The 26,631-nt window shown below is 33.1% G+C and overlaps 1 protein-coding gene across 1 annotated transcript in view; it reads left to right on the top strand.

Annotated features, from left to right (window-relative positions):
• The window catches only part of unc80 (unc80, NALCN channel complex subunit), a gene marked incomplete in the record, with an annotated part of 366,946 nt that overhangs the window by 117,095 nt on the left and 223,220 nt on the right, over positions 1 to 26,631 (top strand). Inside the window, 7 exon segments of the mRNA XM_081749034.1 lie at positions 1,828 to 1,934; positions 3,424 to 3,507; positions 10,152 to 10,214; positions 10,807 to 10,949; positions 11,769 to 11,957; positions 14,724 to 14,896; positions 23,544 to 23,737. Of these exon segments, the coding sequence (XP_081605160.1) occupies positions 1,828 to 1,934; positions 3,424 to 3,507; positions 10,152 to 10,214; positions 10,807 to 10,949; positions 11,769 to 11,957; positions 14,724 to 14,896; positions 23,544 to 23,737 (953 nt within the window).

Genomic DNA, 26,631 nt, shown 5'->3' with positions numbered 1-26,631 from the left:
GAATTTCACGCTTTTATAAGGATTTAAAAGAAATTTCTACCTAAATATGCACAAATATACAATAATATTCACACAATAATATACATCAAATTAAAGAAAATTTCATATAGAAGCCAAATCTACTCACAGAAATAACGTATCTTTACAACAATTGATGATATTCAACAAAATATGACGTCAATTGTTAAGTGAAGTGTGTAAGACTTCGTATACATAAATAATGTGAGAGACTTCGTATGCATATAAATGAAAAGAATATATGAATGGTTTGGGAAAAAAAAGAAGAAATGCCACAAAAGTGCATTTTCGAGAAAACGGCATTTTTTAATATTGAAAACCACGTAAAAAAGAATAGAGTTAGTCAAATCTTTTGCCTTTTTTACATGGATATTTCTAGATCTACGCATGCATGGCATATACAGTCAAATAGTATTAAGAAATGAAATGAAATCTTTAAGTTTTACGTCCCACGGTTATGCCGGTTAGGCTAAAGGAGACGGTGATTATGAGAAATGAGTGAAATGGTGAAATGAAGAAAGTGGGAGGAAACAGGAGAACCCCGAGAAAACCCACGCACACGGTGTTTGTCCACCACAAAGTTCACTTGGAAATAGTATTAAGAGTCACCAACAGATAGGACAAAGCGCCCGTTAAAGCATTCACATGGACATTCCTTGTTTTTACCCCTTACCCTTCATATGAGTCGTTCAAATGCCAAAACGATTAACCCCTTCAAACGAGATTTTCCAGTAGTGAGCATTTTAGTAACTTAGATACAATGTATTTAAATGAAAATGATCAGAATATTTACGAATTCTATTGGCAAATTGTTAAACTATGGAGTTAATCGAGTTCGCCTCTGAAAAGAATGTATCTTTTCCAAGTCAAAAATGTGTAGAACTAAAAAACAGCAAAAAAATGAAGTTAATTGGTCTGGTTTGTTTACGCCTCATATGATGCTGTTTTCCATTATTTTCCAAACCTCCATTTGAGCTTATCGAATTTCCAAGATTCATTTTCATGTCCTCCATGTGGACCTCTTGGATACTAAGTTGCCTAACTCCAAAAATGAAATCTTCTAGGAGTGAAATTTGAAGTTCAGTATTCCATGAACAATTCATATTTCTGTTATGATTAAAACAAATGATAACTATGTACTTTATTGTTTTATAATTTATTGTTTGCAATAAGTAAATAAATAAAATAGGTAGGCATGAAAACATTAATCCATTTTTCAATTTTTTGGAGTTAGGCCACTTGGCCTCCAAGTGATCCATGTATATCAGTAATAAACAACAATTTATCATATTTGTAGTATATAATAGAACGGTAGAAAAGATTACATCTGAAATCGTAGGGAAGCTGGGATAAAAAACGAAAACCTATAATTATTAATCAAATAAAATCATATTTATTTTAATAAATTGAAAATGGAATGTATTAAGGGCAGAACCTTTCCGAATACAAGTAACACTTGCTTGTAGTATTTTGTACATTGTTTTACTTCAATTTCTTTTAGAAGTCCTGAATTTTTTTTTTTTTTTTTAATATTTTAAATAACATAAATTTCGATACGGTGTGCTGACTAACATAATAGAAATTATACAATTAAAAAAGCATGAAAAAAGAGATAGTAAATTAGTATATCCTAATACATGGAACATTCCTTTTGCTTTCTAGTGATTTTTCCCTGATTTTTCACTTTATAATTCTAATATTAGCTTTTTTTTATTGGAATAGAGCTAACATCATAATAATTTTCTAAAATTTACAGTATCAAATGACTATTACTACTGTTGCTAACATTAATACTATTTTATTTTTCAGGGAAATCTTCCAGTGAAGAAGGATGTTTGGGAACTGAAAGCTCACCTAGTCAATCAGCAAGCATTACATTGTCTGAAACGGTCGGAGGAAGAGGGGGAGACGATGAGGTATATATCTATATCATCTATTTTCTTTTCTTTCCTGTTTCCTGTTATTTTCTCATGTCACCAATCATCTCTCATTTACTTTTATTTGTCAAGATTTTCTTTTATCATCATGGCAATAAACTTGTGATATCGAAATACTAAAACTGTTTTATTCGTCTTTTATCTTTTTCTGTAAAATATCGACACTTACCTACAGGGTGTCTCATAAGTTACTTTCTAATTCGAAATGATTGTAACTCTTTCCTTTCTTGACTGGCTTTATTGAAATTCAACAAACTATTATTTGAGGCTTAGTTTGGCTTATTTAAATGTCCACATAAGCCCCAGCATTGTCTTAAACGAACTGATATTTTCGCAACTCCCAACTATAAATTGTGTGTGTGACGTTACTGAGCGCATTGAAGATTGTTACCTGCCATTCATTTACATTTTGGAGTTTGTTTCTTTTTTCAGTACCCTTTCACACGTCCACAAATAAAAGATGTTACAGACACTCAAATCTAGACTGCAAGTAGGCCATTCGTCTCAATTATGTCTCGCAATGTATCGATAGCGAAGACAAACGACTATGCAATCACTCCCTAACATCATTTGGACAATGCAAGATAATTGTCTTCAGAGCGGTTCCAGTCTCATGATATGCAAGGCTATTCTCATAGTATCCTTGATGCAGTTATTTCTGAGAACTTATAAACATCTTATTAATGAAGGCAACTTTCTTGGCTACTTTCGATGTTGACGTTTTTTCTTATCTCTTCCATTTGCGACACTGCTTGCTCCTTGTTAGTAAGTTACGATAACTTAATTCTTTTAGCATTCAATGCCTCATGGTTTCTACTTCAGCCTTCAACTAGCTTGAACGCGTGCCTTGTAGCGGGCTGCTATCTAGGTTCATTTGCATATGAGCAAAAGTAATATCAAACGTATAAAAGAAAAGACGATTAAGAATTGTAAAATATAACTTAATAAAATAAATAAATACATTATAAACTATTAAAAATTAAGAGATAATATAAAATAAAAATTATGTGGGGAAAAAATACCTAGAGAAAATAAGAAATAAACTGATAATTCCTAATTTTTATTATTTTTGTGAGTAAATTTTCCTTACATGATTTTCATTTGTCATAGTTATATATGTATATGCGCATTTGCAGATAATTCACTACATGTAAATCTGAGAGTACAGTAGAGTTGTCTGAAGGTCACCATCGTTTATTTCCATATTTCAAACTTTCTCCGTACTCATACAATGCATGTGGCGTTACGATGGCTTTCATTACCACATCATTTTGTCCGAGATGAAAAGTTGTAAGAAACATAACACTTTTTTTTTAAACATAAGAGCCTGTCAGATAAAACTGATTTGAAATACAAATTAACTTAACTTACATCCATTGCATTGGGAAAATATTCTTATTACCGTATTGTGTCCAAATTACTTTGAAAGAAATCTCTAATCTTGATTCAAAACATTTCCTCATTTCAGAGTAATTGGCTGTCATCTCCCAAAGATACTACCTTTCCTGAAACTATTCCCGAGGAAAGTTCAAGTACTGAGGAAGAACATGTAGTAAGTAGAATAGAGAAATCCGTGAGTTCAATTTTTTCTAGTAATTAAATATATAATCTAACTATCTTTTTCTTTTTGAGACTAACAGGGATGTAGAATGCTGATTTGGCGCTACAAGTAACTTTAAATTTCAAAATTTTGTTCTAAAAGAATATGTTGCTTTTAACCATTGGTCTCAAGACTAAAAGTATATGTGATTAACCTAGAGATTTAACCGAGTAGCAAAGTGGTTAGTTAACAGAAAAAAACGGTAAGCCTTAGACGGGGTTCTAATCTCGTTCCAGTCGCACATTATCACTCTTTGAATTTCATTGGTTCTTACTAGCTATAAATAAGACAAAAGAAAATGCTTCATTGGTCATATCCGTGATTCCATTCTTAAAGTAATAAACATTATTTGATAATATAGTACATTATCAAATAAATCAAGGTAAATATCAGTGAATGTCTTCAAATCTTGTTGTATTCACCATTGCGGTTGTATCTTATCCGTAGAAGGTTACGGTACTAGCCGAAATTATAAACTGCAATTGCAACATCCAGGTCACCCATGTGAGCTTTGTGGTCACCCATGTACATGGGGTTTGTTCAGAGTTTTTATGTTTCCCTTCCACTTTCTTCACTTCACCATTTCATCAATTTTTATCATCACTGTCTCCTTTACATGTCATAATCGTGAGACGTAAAACTGAAAGATTTCAGTTTTGCAATTGCAACAGTGAAAGCAACAAAGTTTATTGACGTGCATAATATATGTTCTTTGTTTTTGATTAGTATATGTTCTTTGCGTCCTATTACTAGAAGGATACTTCTATTTCAGTTACTTAATAGAGTATAAATAACATAATTATAGGCATTACTTAGGATTTGCTAATGGCGAAGTTTTATTTTCAAAACTTAAGACGTAGCTACATAAGGATAAACTATTTATGTTGAAACAAACACTCTTAAATAATTGAAGTCTCTTGAATATGAATCACGAAGACAAATTTTAAATGTTTACTGTAGTACCTGTTAAGTTAAATGAATATTAACTTTTTCATTTGCTTGTTTTGGTTTCTGTATAAGCCTTTCAAATGTTAGTTTTACAATCTCAGAAAGCTTAAACGAGAAGAAAAAATGAAAGAAATATATATTTATATGTTGAATATGAGGTCATATGTGCACTAATAAATAATAAATAAAAGTAAATGTACAGGACGCCTTTATTCGGAACAGGTCATATGAAGTACAATGACTGGGTGAAAGTAGAGTTCCGTATTCACTAGGCTTCAGCATGTGGGGCGTCCAAAGCACAAAGGAAACAAGTATAATTAACAAAGTTGTGGAAAAAAAAGAGGCATGAAATTTGTACGGTACACTTAGATACATGGAAAACTTAACACTGGGTTTTACATTTTAAGAGTTATTTACAAGGTATGGACACGAATCTTTCAAGCTCTGAGAGGCGCTTCTGATAGAGATTAAAGATGAAATGTCTGCAAAATGACCAAAAGTGTACTTGATTCCCTTGTGCACTGAATGTTCCATGTACTTCAGCACCATTTTTCTATCCCATTTAACTCCACCCCTTCCCCTAGTTTCTCAGGTATCCATTTTACAGCTGAAACTAGAGTAGAATGGAAAAAATATTCGCGTTCCTACTTGGGATAGAACGTAGGCCATATTACTTTTATTAAGGCTATGGTTTAAATGGTTTAGAGTATGGTTTTAAAAAAGTCGGTTGACTTCTCCTGTTTTCTCATTGTATTAACTAACTAACTAACTCTATGGCCTATGGAACTCAGAGGTTCAGTGCCGCGTTCACAAAAGCTCTCCACTGACTTCTATCCTTAGCCAACTGGATCCAGTTTCTACTTTGTACTCCTGTCTCTGCGAGATCCATCTTAATATTGTCCTCCCATCTGCACCTAGGTCTTCCTAATGGTCGTTTTCCGGCTGGTTTTCCAGTCAAGACTTTGAAAGTGTTTCTACTTTCTTCAATCCTAGCTACATGACGCCGATGGAACCCAGAGGTTCAGTGCCACGTTCACAAAAGCTCTCCACTGACTTCTATCCTTAGCCAACTGGATCCAGTTTCTACTTTGTATTCCTATCTCTGCGAGATCCATCTTAATATTGTCCTCCCATCTGCACCTAGGTCTTCCTAATGGTCGTTTTCCGGCTGATTTTCCAGTCAAGACTTTGAAAACGTTTCTACTTTCTTCCATCCTAGCTACATGACCTGCCCACCTAAGCCTCCTAGACTTGATGATCCTAACAATGTTTGGTAAAAGCGATTCTCGTTACTAGCCTATAGCGCTAGCAGGCACGGCCACGAGGGCCGACATTATATAAGTTTGATATTTACTGTCAATAAATTATTACACAACGTGGTAATATTTTCTCTACATTTATTTATATTAGATTTTTTTTCTAAACCACAATTTTGAAACGTAACTAAGAAGTAATTCTATAAAATGAATAATTTAAATCACTCACCTACCACAAGGAAAACAAACCCAATACTTTCTGTTTTATTTACTTCAATCAAAATTTATCTAACTTTAATTTCGCATAGGCAAAAGTTTGATAATAAAATAATACCTTAGAAATCAATTATAAATTGTCATTATTAATAAGCAGAAATATGTAATAATGAATAGTAACTTGGGAGTGTCTTTTCTTTATCTATATTAACGTCGTATTCAGCTACATTTCGTGCAAATCTATGTTGTATGCAGATGATACAATATTAATAAATGTTAAAGAAAAACTTGAATTACCAAAATACAATAACAATGAAACATTAAATGATACCAATTTATGTTCTGTTCTGCTTTCGTTTTCTTGTAAGGAATAATAATTATTAGAAGTCACAGCTTAAGTAAGCCAAGTCGGCATATTGCTATAAATTGTTATCTTGTGAAATTGATTTTAAAAAAAGTGACTCATCCAATGTGGACGAATGGCCGGTTATAAATAGACTTGCTTTTCACTATTGAACCTGTATTGGAGGAGAATAAGCGGCGCCAAACATAATTAAAGTGTACTAAATATTATTATATTTGTATTAAACTATAATTGGTCTAAAGTAAAAATTGATTAAAAGTAAAATAGAAATAAAAAAATGAGAGCAAAGCTCTCTAATACTTAGCTACTTGGACGCCATCTTGATCTCCTTCATTAATTTATGTTAGAACAATAAATTTATATTGAACTACAACAAAACAAAAGTTGCATATTGTATCTAGGTAATTGCAACAATAGGGCATTTTAACCAACAAAAATATTTTATATTACTTCTATACACTTTGATAGATCAACTACAATACGCATTGATAATGTTATAAATTATACATATACATACAAGTCATTACACAGTTTATACATATAAGTCAATTAATATGTTTTAGAAAACAAGTGTTACCAATTTTTCACGCTATTTCTACACTCAAGACCTATACTGAAAGATAACTTCACTTGTAAAACGATCTCTAAGTGAAAAAAAAATTGATATATCAAAGAAATCTCCTTGCTGTTTTATTATATTCAATCACCAATTACATATTAAGGATAAGGTGTATTTTTAATGTTAGAAATAATATACATAGTTACAATATAAGACTAATAGAAAACCTGAATGTTCTCAGAATTAGACTTTGTAAAACGTAAGGCAGCTACCAATGTATCAGAATAAAATTGTATAAAATCATTGAAGAAAGTCAGTCAATCACAACAATCAGTTACCTAAAACTATTAAGTTGTTGTTGTTATATTCATGTAAAATCTTTTCACTGCCTAATTTTCGGCTCCCCCGTGATATTTTGGTCTTCATTATTAATGTAGAAGAAAATCAATGACATAAAGTCTTAAAGAGGAAATGAAAAATCACTGAAGAACAATAAAACATACTTTCATTGACGTTGTAGTGTAATGGTGATATTGCTTAACGGTTGGCTCTTCATCTGTGACGTGGATGTTAAAAATATCTTATTGCTTATAACGATATTTTTCAGTGCTAGATATATTGTTCTTACTTGACCCTAATAACACCATAAGGTCATAAAACTTCTTTGTCATTAGAAATAAATGTAAACAAAAGGCTAATGTTCACCGAAAAAAAAATTCTAAGTAACACTTTCGGAAAAAAAATCTTGTTGCCATCTTCAGCCTAGAAACAATTCGAAGAGGATTTAAAACATGGGGCAGAAATGTGGAAGGTAAAAAAATGGTTAAAAGAATTTAAAATATGGGAACTGCAAGTCTTCTTATCAAAAATGAATACATGATAATGGTCACTCACTTGTCACTGTTTACTGTTGTTCACTGTTTTTTCTTTACCTTCCAGACGGCGGAAATACAGACTGCTCCGAATCTTATATAAGTCTCCTTTATCTAAATTGAATGTAGGTTTCTCTTTATGATTGTAATAGGCTCCTTTTAATTTTTCATTCAGTTATTGTTTTTGCTTTCTCTATCAAACATGAATTAGCAAAGCTATGGTTATTGTCTTTAAGATACGCTACCAATCTGGAAAACTGTTGTAAGCTACTCGATTTCGATGTGCGAATGTGCTCAGCCATTCTGGTGCAAATATTCCTTTTTGTTTGACCTATATATACACCCTGTTACAAAAAGAATATACGTATTTCGAATGCATATATTTATTAAATTTTAAGGCATACGAATATGAAATCTTACACACATATTTACGAACCTCTCAAGTTCAAATTACAGATGTTCAATATGTCCTCCATCAGCGACACGAACCATATCACATCGATACTCAAATTCCTCCCATACTCGGGCAAGCATGTCCTGCGTCACTGATGTTATGGCAGTACGGATCTGGTTCTTCAACTCTTCCAGGTTCTGTGGGAGTGGTGGTACATAAACGTTGTCTTTAACGAAACCCCACAGGAAGAAGTCACAGGGTGCCAAATCCGGTGACCGTTGAGACATGCTAAGTCGCCAGCTCCTTGACGACCAATCCAACGGTTCGGTAGAGTTTCATTCAGATATTCACGCATTTGGCGACTCCAGTGAGGGGATGCCCCGTCTTGTTGAAAAATGAAGTTGTCTTCGTGCAGCCTAGGAAACAACCAGTTTTGTAACATAGCGAGATACTGCTGACTGTTAACCGTGTTTCCATTAAAGACGAATGGGCCATAAACAGATGATCGGGATATCGCACAAAACACATTGACTTTGGGTGAATCTGGTACATGTTCAATGACTGCATGTGAGTTCTGTAGGCCCCAAATTCGAACATTTTGTTTGTTTGCCTGACCACTAACGGGGAAAGTTGCTTCATCACTGAACACGATGGATGTGCAAAAGTGTTATCATTGTCAATAGCATCCAGAATCTCGTTACAAAATGCCACACGTTTGCGTTTGTCATCAGGACGCAGAGCTTGTAACAGCTGTAACTTATACGACTTTATAACCAACCGACGTCTCAAAACACGCCAAATTGTTGTTGTCGGCACTTGTAACTTCCGACTGACACGACGAGTTGATTTAGACGGACAACGTTGGAAAGCAGTTTGAATTCGTGCAACATTTTCTTCAGGAACATGAGGGCGGCCAGAACTCTTTCCTTTACATACACATCCTGTATCTACAAACTGTCGATACCATCTGCGAATGTTCCACCCATTCGGAGGATCAATTTGGTACCTCAACCTGAAACGTCTTTGCACTGAAATCACGGAAACTCGAGAACACAAAATGATTTCTGCTGCGGAGTAGCCATTTTAAACATATGACGGTTACCAAGCAAAACAGAAGACAACTGACATCTAGCGGCTATTAATATAAACTAGACTATGTATTTGTTTCGAGCCGAGCCGAGGCGCAACGATCGATAGTTTGGACAAAATAATTATTCGTAATACGTATATTCCTTTTGAAACAGGGTGTATGTTGTCACATTGACATTTAACCCGATAAACGCCACCACTTTGTTGAGGATCAGTAAGAAATGCTTTAAAATTTGTTGTGTATTTTTCTACAGATTTAGAAGGAACTTCTGTAACCTTGATGTTATATTTTTGCAGTATCATCTAAATTTTTGTCGAAATTTTGCCTTCTTTAATCACTCTTTACACATACCCAAGATGTGCCTGTACTTTTGATACTTCTCCCTTATTAATAGTTTGCCAATAGACTTTTCATCAATTGTTCTAGCTACTGTAGTTACTACCCATAAATCGCAACTAACTATTATTACATGAATATATATAAAAGATATACAATTACTGATTTTTTCCATTTGTTCTTTCCATTACTATAAGCCTTTACTTAACTTTGCTTCTACCAACCTCCAAAGGTAGGAGAAGTATTGCTGCACTGCCGTCCTCGATGTGTTCCTTCTTTTTCTTTAATTGATTGTATGTTTCCTTGTTTAAACTACTGTAAGATTGCAGAAAAGAGACGAAAGTTAAATAGTGCAAGAATTCAATACGAATCAAAATAAAATTAAGCTTGATGGACAAAAGAATCCTTGAGAAGCGTGCCTTTTATATTAATTTAATTTAACTATTAATCCTTAATTTTAATATTTCTGAATAATTAAAATATTAATCCCCAACTAATTACAATGCATTATTTATTTAGTGTGCATAAAATACGTGTGAAGACAGAAATAATTATTTGTAGGTCATTTTCCGTCTTGGGTCTTTACCAGAATCTGATGCCTTGAAAGAATCTGCAGTATTCACGGTAAGTTTTTCTTTCTTTCTTTCTTTGCCTTCTAGTGCTGCAGATATGATAAGTCAATCTTGCATTTGCAACTAACCGTATAATATTGTTAATATTTATTTACAAATACACATTTCAAACCTTAGTACTGTACTAAAGTTTCTTTAAATGTATTATTTTAAAACAAATACAACACAATATAATATGCGCTACAATTAGCAAATAGATAATGTATATACGATAAGGATTATTTACAAGTTTTATCTTTTTTAATAAAATTCTATTCAACTTATTAAAACTTTCAATCTTTGCTTACTTTTTAAAATGTAAGTTAAATGTCGTTAAACGTGTAGAGATGAATTAATATAAAGTTTAGAAAATTAATCGTAACTGTGGACTTCATCACAAATTACAATAATCCATTTATTTAAATAGTTTGGACAGTAGTATAAATGAAAGAAATATTGCTTAATGCTAATTTTTAAGTTTCGTTGGAACTTTACAGCTAAATTTCATCATAAAATTTTCGATATCACGTACATATGATAATTGGGATGCATTGTCTTGTTGGGTTTATGGAATGTGATATATATTTTCTTTTTCCTTATTGTAGGCTGAATCATCAATATTTCGTATGGCTGTAGGTGGACACAATACTTCCTCTGCTAAAACAACATTAACAATTGAACAAGTTACGGCGATTTCTGGATCAGATACAAAACAACAGAAACCAAAACCTCAAATTCGTAAAATGGGGTAAGTTAATACAAATCAAAATTAATTTTAAATTTTACGAAAGAGAGTATTTTGTAAAGTAAGAAAGAAAATGAAAGAGCAACAAGGTGCATAAATGTAGCATTTCACTCGAGATTGAAATATTGAATGAAGGTCGGTAAAAGATCTTAGTAGTTATTTTGTGCCAATGAATATGGAATGTGTGCTAGCTTTCTAGTTCCTGATCTAACTTTTTTTTTCCTAGAAAACTATGAATCTTGTATGCTTTGAGGTTAATTCTTGCATCCCCTGTTTCGCATTTGCTGGTACAATTATGAAATCTAGGCTCGATTTTCTTTTTATCGGACCTTCATTCGACATTTCGTTCTCGAGTTATGACCATTTATTTTATCTATCTAGCCAATTTTCGGTAGGCTATAGCTCAGAAATTACTCATCTAATTGATTGGATTAGAGTTTGCATCCTGCATTGAACACAGCGATCTCATAATATAATATGTGTACCTACAGCTTAACGTGAGATGTGGACCACATGAGCTCCCTCCAGGAATTAAACTCCTTTCTCCCGTGCCAAAGACGCGTACGCTAACCATGTAGTACGAGGGAGCTCCCATTTGTAACGCATTTGTTCACCCGTATTAGTCTATAATTGTTCTCATGTAAGAGTATATTTTCTCAATGGTTTTGGTGTTGTCTTCGAACATCCTGTGTATAGAGTGAGTCAGAGATGAAATCTCCACGCTGAACTGAAAATTTACTTTATGTATCTGTAAAGAAGAGGGTAAAGTTATGTTATCTTTTATCTCTGCCGAAAGCGATTAATTTAAATTTTGCTTTCCAGATCATCAGCAGACAAAGATTCAATAGAGAGTAAACAAGATAGTATACTAAAGTCTCAAATATTTTCATCAACTGGTCCGGCGGACTTGTGTGCCGCAACATTCCTTGATGTTGCCATCCTAAGGTGCCTTTTTATTCCCCAGTGGCACGAAGACGGCGTATACTGGGCATTACAATTTTTCTACCGAAGGTAAGTCATATGTAATGAAATAATACATAGTCTAAACAAAGTATTCAACTGCTTTACCGGACCAGCATAGATTACACTTTAAATATAACTTGAATATATAACTTGAGTAATGGTTTCTCATAATTTTATTAATTACTTCGAAATAAGTATTTGAAATTTTTTTTCAATGATATACTTTTTCTACTTCATATACTTATCTGTTGTGTAGTAGGATTTATACTTTGAAATCTATTCTTGATAGGAAAACAAATATTTAAGAAAATTTAAATGATAAAGTCCAACTTTGTAGATTTCAAACTTTTATAGAATATTATCTAAAATATGTTCGGTCCCTATTAACTTTAAATTTCGATTTATTTGCATTGAAAATTTATTCAAAATCTGATATTTAATACGAGTAAGCCTACTCATATTTATACGAAGATGGATCAAAATTAATGCGTCATGTGGCATAAATAATGTATTAATGAACATATAACAACAAAAGGTATTTCAGATCATAGCCTGAATTGGCCTCTACAGAAAACTTCCGTTCAACGTAATCCCAATAATTTTGAACACATTTGCACCATCGTCGAACCCAGGCTGCAAAATTATTTTGGAAGTGTTCAGGGGTTTGCATCTAGACTCATGATTTTAAAGCTGCTTTAGCACAAACTGTGTGACATCCCAAGTCAGCAATTATTCCTTGAACAGAGCCATACGAGACGTTCAATGCACCAGCAACATTCTATACTGTAATGCACCTGTCTCCTGGAATCAGTTCATCAGCACGTTCTTGATTTACATCTTTAACTGATGTTGTCGGCCAGCCGCTTCTGTGTTTATCTGCAATTTCTGTTTCTCCGTTTCTAACTACTTCACTCAACGCCACACACATTGCTGATGTTCATTTCAGCGTCCCCATAAACATTTTTCAAGCGATTATGGATTTCCTTAGATGACCATCTTCTTTTGCCATAAATTCAATGACGACTCTTTCTTTTAGCTTTAGATGTGTAGTTCTAATCAGTCAATTTGAAAAGAAAAGACTACATTAGTAGAGTAAGATTAGCTCTATAATATCATGCATAGATAGTTTAGTAGCTGTAATAGAAACAAAATTATGGCGAGGGAGGCATTACTTTTTAAATTATCCTCATATATTGTGACAAAAATCAAATTTGTTCATTAGAAACTATAAAATTTAAAGCACTTTCTATGAAAACAAAAGTTCAAACTCAGAATAAATATCTTAATCAAATATCGCGCGAGTCCTATATGAGGGTATGTGTGTCTTATACTAAGGGTCGAAACATGTGTGTGCATAATTATAGGTATGCAATTCGAGTAAAGAAAAATTAGTAATTAACTCTTATGTAGACTATAGAGAATTGTATACTACTTTGAATTGCTATATACAGCGTGTTTCGAAACAACATGACAACGTTTGGGAAGTGATTCCTGACATCAAGATAAGACAAAAAGTATAGACCAACCTGGGTGCACAAATGCTTCCTTTCGGAGTATAAACTGTCGAAAACATGGAGAAATGAGTTTTAAAGGTCCATAGCTCCAACTCTATGGGACCTACCATAGTAGGTTAAGACTTCACTTAAGAACTAGTATGTGCCCTATCCAAATACCCAAGTTTCAGAATCTTGCAGTACTTCCTCAACAATTTTTATAGATGTAGTTGGTGAGTACTTCAAATTATATGCCTGTAGCCAAATTCCCTCCATAAAAATTGTTGCGTGAGTACCTTAGAATTCTGAAACATGTATTTTTGGATAGTGCACATATTAGTTCCTAAGTGAAGTCTTAACCCGAATACGGTAGGTCTTATAGATTTGGAGCTATGGACCTTTAAAGTTCATTTTTTCATGTTTTCGGCAGCCTTTAACTTCGCTTGGGAGCATTTGTGCATCCAGGTTAGTCTATACTTTTTGTTTTATCTTGGTGTCGGAAATCACCTCCCAAATGTCGATGTTGTCTTGAAACACCCTACATATATATCCTATATATATATATATATACGTCTTCATGGCTATTTTGATAGCCTATCTTTGGCGTAGAAGACCCGAGTTCGATTCCCGGCGGGAGTTCATGTGGTAAGATGTGTGTGTCTAAGATTTACGTTTCATGATTTATCGTATCATTCTAGTCACATCTTTTTCATCAGAAGTAACACGTAATATTTATTTAAAATATGACTGGTCTTGTGTTCCCATAAATACTGCTAAATGCAGCCCTACATTTCATCATTTTAAGATTTATACATATGTATAACAAAATTGAATGAAAATTATTTCTTTAGTTGATTGTCCTATGGCTAATATTGAAAGCAGAAAGATAATATAAGGAAAAAGAATAACATTAAAATAATTTAGCACTGAGAAAAAAAAGAAAGAAAGAAAGAAAAGAACCTAAGAAAGCACGCGCACCAAGTTCACTTACTAGAAGTCCACGGGACTGAACCTGCATTACTACGCACTTATATACAATTTAAGTACAAATTCGGACACGACTCGTTACTCTGTTTATACTACTTTACGGTCTGTAAAACCTTTAATTCTACTTTACAAATGTTGGAGTAGAACGTAGTCCTCTACCTTCAACCATTGATTAAGTACACCTTAGTAATTTTTACAGGAAAATATAGTTATCATTTAAAGATAGTATTACTTTTCAAATTTTGAACTTTGTAATAACTGGATGGTATTAACGGAATTTTAATTGTAAATTATCATATAAAATAATAAAGTAATACATTATTATTTCTTCTAGGCTTCGTGATATTAGTGATGAATCATCGACGCAGCAACAGCCCAGACGAAGGAGTAATTCTTTACCCATTCCGAAAATAGAAGTGTCACTTTATCAAAGTCCTGAACTAAAGAAAAGAGAATCCAAAGATTTTATAGAAGTGCCTGAAGTTAAAAATTTTTCATATCTAACAGGTTTGTTATATTTATATAAATTATAACTAGAACTAACAAAAAATTGGTTACTTACCAATATATTATCCTGTGGGAAAACTAAATACTCTCCAAACGTATCGGATCAACAAACTAATTCCGTTTTCAATGAAACGTAGATCAAGCACGTAGATCAGCGCAAGTCCCTAAAATAGTTATTCCCAAAGAAACTAAAATTTGGATAGGAATTCCTTACTTTCCACAATTATCGATAAAAATTTAACGTATTCTTGCAATGTATAATATATCTGCTTCCACTATCTTCCGTAAAAAGCTTAGAAAGAATCTCGCTTTCTTTAAAAGTTATTTTGTTGATCTTCTAAATAGGTCAGATATTTACCGTCCTCAGTGTGAATGTGATGCTTCATATATAGGTCAAACCAAACGTAATATTAATACCCGTATTAAAGAACACATTAGGCAATCAAAAAAGTCACAAGAAGAGGATATGTCAGGATTGTCACTTCACCTAAAACAGCATACACACAATATAAAATAAGTTAATACGATAGGTTCAGAAAAAACAAAAGCAACGAAAGATTAAAGGACCATTCATTTTTCGTAAATATAGATCAACTTTAAATTTGAATTCTGGTAACATTGATAAAACCTGGTTAGCTACCATTGATGCAAAAGAACTAGTTGTTTTGGATCTGGCAATAGTGATGTAGCATGTAATTCTTTCAACTCAGCTCGTAGTTTCTTTCTTTCACTGTGCTCTGCTCGTTGTTTCTAGTATCCATCTCTCACGTTATATTTATTTGGTGGTGTGTATTCCTATTTGCGTATGGAATTCTTTCATCTATTATTATTCTTGTTACGTTACCACTGAAGATGAAACTAGCCTATTGTTCCGGATGTTTAAAAAATATTTAGTTTTCCCACCGGAGGATATTTTGGTATGTAACCAATTTTTTTGTTAATTTGAATCATCCTCTCATGCACCTATATAATTTATAACTAGAACTGTTTTCTATATCTTCTGCTGTAAGAAAATGTGGTGATATGGTAAACCGCATGTTGCCTTACTTAAGAGGACATGCTTCTTCAGGGAAAGGTCATATGAGGAACTAATCAACTATATATATGAATTACTAGAAAATAATGAAAACATAATCCAACGCTAAAACAGGTACACTATGGACACTTCCGCTTAAATACTTTATCAGATAGGTATCTGAAGAAGTAGGAAGAAAAGACAAGTAAAAACAGAACCACATAAAAAAAAGTTGGAAACATCTACATGGACGCATGTTAAAACACAGGGACACTTAGTTGTGTTACAAGGCTGTAAGTAGACTGAGTTTAGTGGAGGAAGATAAAACTAATGTGACTAGTTGGTCGGCAGGATTGTAGGAAGGAGAAGGAATAATAGATAAAAAAGAAAAAAATTGTATGGTATATGCAAAGCTGGCTCTACCATATGTGCTATATGTGCATTTGCACAGGGCAAAATCTGTCATAACTATATTATTTAAAATAAATATTTCTTGTTGGAAACAGATTTCATGATGATGGTAGTTAAATTTACTAAGCTGACCTTCTATTTGAATACTACGTATATTTATAAATCATGTTTAGGTCGCATTAGTTTAAGCTCATATGGACAGTGGTAAAGCAAATGGTCAAAAAAAACTCAGCATGAATTGCTTGATTATTGTCAAATACAGAACTCAATTCTCGAACAACAGCGAACACCTGTTCCATTTAGTTAGTTATTACAATATTGATATGAAAACTAGTCTTGTTTTTGTCACAAAGAAGTTCTTTATCAATGAAGGTGGGGACAAGTCTTTTTTAAATTTTTTTTAACAGATATAGAAGGAAAATCAAGAATTAAAGATAAAAGAACTAGTTGTACTGGAATTGCAAACTGATATATTGAGATTGAAGCTCGATATTGAATTCTATAAAAAGGAGAACCACCTTTTCTCTGCAGATGTGTTTGCTTTATCTTTCACTAACATAATTGATTATTATTTAAAGAAAGAAAAAAAACAGACCCAATGAGATTGTATTTGTAGTGTTAAGGCCTTTCTGAATAGGAGTGCGCTTCGCCTCCCCTTCGTTGTTCTTAATGGGGTAACAGACTTGAAATCGTGGATTTTAAGATTTGTTCTTTCTGGAGAAAGGGGGCGGCAAATGATGTCATTGCACGGTGCGCCAAATTGCCTAGGGCCGGCCTTGAGTATATAGGAAAAGGGTTGAAAAATGAAAATTAATGATGTAATTTTAAAAAATTAGACATTGGTAACTTTAATAAATAAGAAATTACAGTATTTTTAAATAATAATAATAATAATAATAATAATAATAATAATAATAATAATAATAATAATAATAATAATAATAATAATAATAATATGTTTATGTATCTCTTTCATCAGATTTTCACATAGAAAGAAGTCACCTATGGGCGTCGTATTCTGTACACAGATAGATCTTCCCAAATCTAATAGCATACGAATTAGTTATTTATTTATTTATTTATTTTCAGCTCTGAGGGGATTGATGGGAATCAAAGTATATGCATGTTTCTGGCTGTTTCTAAAAACGCTTGCCTGTATTTAACCAACATTACATATTTGTTATGCGGGCTAACACAACAGCAGAGGATAAGTACCCGGAAATAGAATGGTTGTGGGGACATTCCGTTGAGATCATCCTCTTTCTCTCCCTTTATCCAGGTTCTGAATTAAAACCCAGTAATGACGGGTGCTTACAGCTAGTAATAAAGAAAAATGAGAGATACGACAGGATAAAAAGTTTGGGGAGAAACAATGTAAATAATAATAATAATTAAAAGAAACTGGAATTTTTTTATTTAAAGGAAAAGGGATGAGAAACGGAGTGAATGTAATGAGGTATGATATTATAAGTAAACGATTAAGACCAAGGGAAAGATAATAATATATCTTCCCACCTCTTTGTGAGAGACGAGAAGAAGGGGCAGAGGAAAAAATTTTGAAGAGGGAAGAATTTTGACCACATTTATCAGTAAAATGTCGTCAAAGTACTGCTGTGTGTTCTGAGACACGTAGATGAGGAGTTAGAGATACAGGAGCATCGGTGACTTTCAGAATTTTGCCAATGTAGAAGCCTGGACAGTGAGTGCATTTATGGATGTAAATTATGTTAGACGAATCGCAACTGCCGTAAGAGTAGAAAATCTTTGTTACCTTTATGATCGGGTATTAGATGCTCAAACTGGTATCGAATACCATATAGACTTTACATCTAGGAGGTAGGGCTTCTTTCAAGGGTCCAGTTCTCGTAAAGAGGGTGTGGAAGTTAGGAGGCCTTCGATAATAATATGGGTGAATTCAAGTGAGATGGTGAATATGGAGTAAGAAAGATTCATTTGTTTCTGTAGAGAATGAAGGTTGGCATAGTATTTGATAAGGAAGTTCGGAGCTGAGGATTTTACAGTGGCGTATTTTTTCTTTCTTTCTTTCTCTCTTTCTTTGGGACATTTGTACAGTTGAATTGTTTGCTGATAAGGGTGAGGAAATACCAGCAGTTGGCGTGTGCTGATAGGAGTATCTTGAGGTAATTTTTGAAAGGCGATGTGGTGGAACAATTACGAGTTCTTCGAATAGCCAAGAAAGAATGTGAAATATTTGATGCACAGATGCTTGGAGCTCTTAAATTGGAGAAATTGCATACTGTTAATAGATTTGATGTCTACATCGGTCTTAAGACGTCCATTCTCAAGTCTAGCTTCCATAGAGATAGGAAGGATGACTGTGTGCTTGAAGAAGGATCAGGATATTTTGATTACCGAGCCCTTGTTGTTTAGCGCTGTAGGAATTGTTGTAGGCTGGTAGGGTATTCATACATATAGGAAGATATCTATGGCCCAAAACCAAAGAAAATATTGAAGTGGTGATGAGTGGACTATATGTTGTTCCACGCATCCCACGAATGGGGGAATATGTGAATCTATGGATTTGAATATATGAATATGTATGAATACTATTGATTTGAAGATAATTGTTATTTTCAAATGTGAGATTGTTTATGATTAGGACGTAGTAGGGAGGTTGTACGATCAGAATTATGTGCTTGAGTTTAGAAGTTCGGAATTCTTCTAGGAAGTTGAGGTCGGGACTACGTATAATATTTGTGCATAATGAGGTTACATTCACAGAGATTAGAATGGCATTGGAAAGCAGAGGTTTGGTAATGAATAGAAAGTAATTTGTATTTTTGATGTATAATGAGAGAACCTGGACGAAAGGTTGGAGGTTGTAGCCAAGGAAAACAGAAATGTGTTTGATATGACTACCAATACTGGAAACAATTGAACTTCCTAAGTAATCAGATTTGTATATTTTCAGGAGAAGACAGAATTTCATCATCAATATCTTTTATGCACATCAATTTGATACATAGCAACATGCCAAACTTACAATGGCATTTAAGACAGCTGAAGAGTTATTTATGCTCAGATAGAGCAACAAATGTTTCAGTAAATTACTATACTTTCTAAATAAATAAATAAAAACCTTCCAACTATCCTTTCAGAATCAGACAGTACGCAAACGGTTATATGAGTTACCAAATTCTTAATTTCGTTAACGAAAGAAATCAGGACTCTCTTCACTGGTTTAGTGATTAGCTAGTGCGCCTTTGTTGCACGTGGTCCCAGGCTTCGTTTTCTGATAGAAGAGCATTGAGATTTGATCGCATTACGTTAGTTCCGTTTCTACCTTAAACTATAGGTCCACGCCTTATATAACTTCGGAGCTGAAAAAAGAGACGTTATACTTCAACCAATAGCAAGAAAGAAAAAAAGTCAGCTATAGTTTTCCATACGTGTGAAATATTTATTTTTTTATTTATCTTTTAATTTTGTTAATTGAAATTTGCTTACCGGTACTGAAATTAAATTCAGTGTTTATTGTACGTACATTACTTCTAAATAATCTGAAGCAATTTAGAAATACGGAATTATTCAAAATAACTTTAGACTTGGCTCTTATCTCATGAAAAAATGAAATAAAATCTTTAAGTTTTACGTCCCACGGTTATGCCGGTTAGGCTAAAGGAGACGGTGATGATGAGAGATGAATGAAATGGTGGAGAAAGTGGGAGGAAACGGTAGAACCCCGAGAAAACCCACGAGCACGGTGTTTGTCCACCACAAAGTCCACACGGCGCGAGCTGGGATCGAACCAGGGACCCCAAGCATCGGAGGTGAACGCTCTACCACTGAGCCACCGCGCCCCCTCTCTTATCTCATGAAGTTGGTAGATTTAATATAGGAAAATATTCACTAATGCTATGCATACTTACATGTTCAAAAATACATTACGAGTGTATAAATGTAATGATGACTGATAATCTCTGATTGCTCCTAATTTAACTTCTCACATGTAAACTTTTGCACTTAGCTTCTAGTAAGACATTTGTCTTCCTCAGTATTTAAATAGTGGGTAAATTGAGTATACTCATGCTTCATGGTTGAACTCATCTTTTTCTGAATTGTGTCAAAACTAATCATACATGAACAAAATTTAGCATGAAGATTCACAGCAGCAAGACAAAGTGAACTATAGAGTAAAGTGGAAAATCTGTAAAAATGGTATTTTATTACTTTACATATAACCTGAAAAATAAAATTTCATTCCAGGATTACCACATCATAATCTATGAACATATAAATATTCTATCCCAAGAAAATTTACATGCAAAAAATACCGTGTTTGAAAGTATTACTAAGTAGTAGATTACCCGTTCTTCGCACGGGAAGAATACGTTTCATTTTGGACATAAAGGGCAATGTTGGTGAATTTGGGTTTAAACAGCATCAGAAGTGTCACTGTTTGTCTCAGCGACCCCGAAAACTATGAGTTCTACACTAATATCGGTCATTTTCGATCTTTTTTAATATATCTCCCCTTCCCCTTCCCAAGTGGTGGGACTGAATTTGGACTTAAACGGCATCGGAATTATCACTGTTCACCTCAGAGACTCTAAAAAGTTGGATTTGAGACTAGTATCTGTCATTTTTGAATATTTTTAAATATCTTCCTCCTTTTCCTCTCCTACGTTGCACCATTAATGTAAAACGTTAAAAACCATCCCTGGCCCAACCCCCATCTATATTGAAAATTTGATCGAGATCGGTCAGGTGGTTCAAGAGTTATGAATTCACAAACATAGTACTTTCAATTTTATTTATTAGATTAGAGATCGCTTGCATAGTTACATAAAATTTAATATTCCTGAATTTATTGTTCGTTAACGTCATTAACAATTAAAATGGAACAATAATTTCAGAATTGTTAGAGTTTACTTGACAACGTGAGCGATTCAGAGATAATAAGGAAACTTGGGGGGAAAAAATCCTACAGAAGTGAGTATCAGTTAAGTCGCATCGCAAGCTTACATCAAACAAAATAAGCTTTACTATCTCTTGTAAATTATTGATTTGTTCCACTTGAACCATATAAAGTAGTTTCCATAAAATTGAAGAAATATTCGTATGTAACGTAATTAAGGTAGTCTAAAACTAGATTTAAGAAGTAGGATACCGTTACATACTTCCGTGATAATACAAAGAAGTAAATATTCGTTCAATCAAATCGGAACCGCCTTTTATCACATTTCTAGGAAGATGAAAACAAAAGTACAAGTGTGACAAATAGGCTTGTAAGGTGTTTGGTTACCTCATAACCGTATAGAAACCTAAGGCTACTTGAAATTGAAAGACTCATCAAAACAAGTTTAGAAGTTTTCAATTTTAAATATTTTTAGAATTCTTTTCAGCTGTTAAGAATCCAGATGGTTAGTGGTTGCTTGATCAAATTTGTTGTTGGAACTAGCACAAGTATTTTATTATTATTATTATTATTATTATTATTATTATTATTATTATTATTATTATTATTATTATTATTATTATTATTATTATTATTATTATTATTATTAAGTGCGATTTATGTTCAACTCGAAAAGAAAATGGTAGATCAAAGACACTGATTATTTCGTTTACTTCGTAAGTGCGAACTTACAATTTTAAAAACATATCATACTCAGAGGCTGTACACATAAAATGGTTATCATTTTATTTTTTTCTTTAGATAATACTGTAAAATTAACATAAGTTAATGTTTGGAGAAAGTACTTCCTGCAATTTAGGAAGTATAAAATTGACTAATAAGATTTTCTGAGATATTGTTTAAACTTAGCAATATGAAACTAAAGTGTGGTGACGTAATGGTATGCGTATTCTGTAAAAACATACCAGGAAATGATACTAATCTATAACTTTATTTTGCAATACTTACTACGTACTAAAACTCCTTTTGTTCTGCAAGTTTTGAGCTTTATTGTGAATTTTACTTACACAGACTCCAGAGCAAAAATGTATCTTTAGTAATATACGAGATGAAGCTTACATGATAAATTATATGTGAGTTTAGTATTCAGTATTTAAGACATTACTAATGTCTTTTAAAAATATATATTGGAATTTTCGATCCTTTTGCATGTTAATATTTACCTTCTTCAGAAGTTGGCTTATTGTTTACGTTTTTTTTTTTCCAATCTAACAAATCAGTTTTCTTACTAAATTTAATACACTGTTTTATATAATTCTAATGGGTTGATCTCTCCTTATCAAATTTTAGCGATCTGTTGTTTAGTGGGAGAGAACTGGATCCGATTCACCAGTGCACTACTGCAGTGTAATACTATAGAGAGCGAATAATAATAATAAAATCAAATAAATGAAATCTTTCAGTTTTACGTCCCACGATTATGCCGGCTAGACTAAAGCAGACGGTGATGATGAGACATGAATGAAAAGTGGAATGAATAATGTGGTAGGAAACGGAGAATTGCGAGAAAATTCACGAACACGGTGTTTGTCCACTTGACACGAGCTGGGATCGAACCAGGGACTCCGCACACCAAAGATGAACGCTCTACCACTGAGCCACCCTACCCCCAATAGTAAAATCAAGTAAATATGGATGATATATATTTAAATAGGTGACACTCATAAATATAATGTAGCATTTTTCCCGATACTGGGCTGCTACATGTAAGGCAAATAAAAGACAATATTACTTTTGACGGCCCTTCATCAACGAAGCAGGGTTGCGTTGGATTTTCCCCCTTCCCTTTCATGTGGTTCATGCTTAAAAAGACTGGTATGGATTAAGAATATAATTCAATTTTCCTATTACTGATTGTGAACCAACTCTTTGTCATGGAAAATGTGACTCTTCTAGGTTCTGTTTTAAATTCTTTGTGTGTTTGTTATCAATGTCATAAGGTTTTGTGTGTTATCAGTCAAATTATAATGTTTAATATTAAAATATTTGTTTGGAATGATGGGCAAGAATAAAGATGCTCAAAATCTTGTTGATGATATATATATATATATATAAAAAAAAGCAGTGCGAAAATAATAAATAAGATTGGAAGATTAGGTATGTACACTATTTACAAAATGTCTGTACACAAATGATGAATCTGCAGGGTGATTCGCTACCTGATGAAGGTGATAGTATTCAGTGAAACTGTCTTGACGCGAAACAAGGACAATAACACATTAAGATAAACGTTCTCATTTTCTTACTTAAGATTCTTAATAAATAATCTAAATTTTTTATAGAGTCTCCGTATCTGGGTCTGAGACACTCCTCAGAAGAACAGGGTAGCCATTCAAGACGCTCAAGTGAAAAAAGTAAGAAAAGAATGAAAATGGCTGACTTAAAGGCTTTCGTTGAGACCAAGTTGCTCTCCAAATCAGAGAAAACATTAGAAAAAATTGGAAGACCAGAGGAGTTGAAAGCCGGATCTATATTTGTAAGTACAGTAGCTTACTTTATTTTAATATTATAGGTTGTAGTGTATATAAAATTTAATTCTTTATATTCAGACAACAGTAATACTGTCATAAACAGCCTAACTTTTATTTAATTATTTTCTTGTATATCTTCCGTAAAGTAGAAGATATAAAAGATATTTTATATTATTAAAAAGAAGCATTTTTTTAAGTTCCTTCTTCTCAGAACTGTAGATAAAGAAGTTTAGTAATTAAACTCAGTAGCACAACCAAGAATAAGTTTCGAATCCATGCCAGGGTTCCAGAGACCATTTTAAAAGTGTTTATTTTGAGCATTTATTCTAGTATTTTCGTATAAAATAATCTGGAATTATATATTAATAAACGTTTATTAACCCAGGAAAAAACTATTAAAGAATTTTTTAAAAAGTTTAAAAATCCTAGCATTTCATTACAAAGTATTAACAATATTTTACTTCCTGATGTAGAAAATAAAATGGAAATATGGAATTTCCTGAAACGACAGTGTGCAATAGTTCTTTGGAATGTTAAAGTATGTATGGCAGGAATGCTCTGTTTGCAAAAAATCAGTTTTCTAATTCACTTGTTACCATCGTATCCTTCAGGGTGCGATATCATCACAATCAATGTGAGGTGGGGTAGTGGAGACGGGGGTGTGAAAAAACACTTCGCACTTGAATGTTTCGAGATTATATGAACACCGATAATTAGTCCTAATATAAGGAATCAGGGATATCACTAACCACTAGCTCACCCGTTAATTACATCTGAAATATATGTTATTTATATATGAATGTCTTTAATTAATTTGTAAACTTCTGAAACCAGTGTCACTTTATTCATCCTCCAGTAACTTACTAAGTAACTAACTCTATGGCCTATAAAATCCGGAGGTTCAATGCCAAGTTCACAAAAGCTCTCCATTGATTTCTGTCCTTAGCCAACTGGACCCAGTTTCTACTTTGTATTCCTATTTCTGCGAGATCCATCCTAATATTTCTCTCCCATCTACTCCAAGGTCTTCCTATTGGTCTTTTTCCGATTGGATTTCCAGTTATAATTTGAAAGCATTCCCACTTTCTTCTATTCTGGCTACATAACCTGTCCAACTAAGCCTCCTAGATTTGATGACTCTAATAATGTTTGGTAAACGTGTAAATTACGCAGTTCCCCGTTATGAAGTTTCTGTTATTCCCCATTCCCGTCCATCTTAGATCTGAATATTCATCTCAGGATATTATTCTCGAATACTTTCAGTCCGCCTTCTTCCTTTAAAATAAGAGACCATATAGCACAACAGACACGATTATTGATTTATATATTTTAAACTTCAAATTCCTCAACAGAATTCGCGAAGACAAAATATATTGAACTAATAACACGAATTCCTGATTCCTGGCTATATTTAGTTTCTTCGTGTATATAGTTTTAGTCTATTAATATTGGTCCTGAATATTTAAAAGTATCCACTTTGTCGAAAGTATTATTTGATATTTTGACGTATCCATAATTTGCAATATTACGATCCCTGCGTATTTCTATGTATTTACTTTTCTGTGCATTTACTTCTAAACCCTTGTCCCTGCCAAGCGTTTAATAAAACCTCTGCATTTCATTATAATGTTTTTCTACCAGATTTACATAATTAGGATAAGCCATATAAAACACTATTCAGCTCTAGGCCTTGGTTTGTATCTTTGATTTTTCTTATAGCGTACTCCAGAACAAAGTTGAATAATAATGGTGACAAAGCATCTTCTTGTATTGGGCCACTCTCGATCTAAAAGCCTGTGGATAAGTATTTTCCTACGTGAACTTTTCTTTGTGATACATTTAAACACATCTTGATTACTCTAAGTAGCTTTTCTCGGTATATAATTTAATAAGAGTGTTTCTTACCTAACCGAGTTGTAAGCCTTTCTAAAATCAATAAATAATTGCTATATCGGCGTATTGTATTCCATATTCTTTTCGAGTATTGGTCGAATGGTATTTGTTGAGTATTTGTCCAGTGGAGTAATTTTATTCCAAAAATATTAAATGTGGGCATTCTCCCCATTCTCAATATTTCGTACCCTGTATACAGTTCCTCTTAAGTGGTAATTGCTAGGAAATAGTGAACAGACGTAAAGACCTACTTATTTAACTGTACATTCCTTATCGATGTTTGAACATAACATTTTATTATCTTTAAAAATGAAAAAGAAAAAAGATAATTCATCATCAGTTGTGAAAGCTGGCAATGTTAGGATAAAATTTCTTACTATAAGGTCTAAAATTGCTGTGATTCTCTTGCGCCTCTCTCTCTCTCTTACTTCCGAATGTTAGCATTTTTGGCTCCCGAAAAGAAATTCAGATTCAATGATAATATGATACCAATCTTCGTCTTCAAGAAAGATGTTAAGGTTACTTATAGGCTTCACCCTTGCGGGACTAGTTTTCTTGAAGCGTCAAAAGCTTCCAGGGTACTTCTTTTTTTTTTTTCAGACCGATTATGTAGCTAAGAAATAAATAAATCTAGGAAGGAAATGAATATACATTTTCTGAACTGTTCTCTCTGAGTATGTTAAATGGATTTTCTTTCTCTATCTCTCATAATTTGTTGGTCATTTTGCTTAACACGAAGCTTTTATTATGTTAAAATTATTTCCTTAAAAAGAGTTAAAGAATCAAAGTCTCTTTGATTAGAATTAATGCTCTTTGGACAGAGCTTTTGTTTTTTTGTATAGCTGTACTACGTGTATCCTCCCTATCCCAAATTGCTCAAGTTTTTTTACCCATAACAAAATATTGACACAGTCGATTGTCCTGGGGTTTTGAAATTTGAATTCTGAGTAACAAAACACATCGGATCCATACTCTGGGGTCCTGTGCACAGAACTTTTATTTATAT

The sequence above is a fragment of the Thermobia domestica genome, chromosome 2 (assembly GCF_964235325.1).
Source record: "Thermobia domestica chromosome 2, izTheDome1.hap1.1, whole genome shotgun sequence".
Classification (NCBI taxonomy): Eukaryota; Metazoa; Arthropoda; class Insecta; order Zygentoma; family Lepismatidae; genus Thermobia; species Thermobia domestica.
The sequence above is the reverse complement of the archived record's forward strand: the minus strand, read 5'-3'. Positions and strand labels throughout refer to the sequence as shown.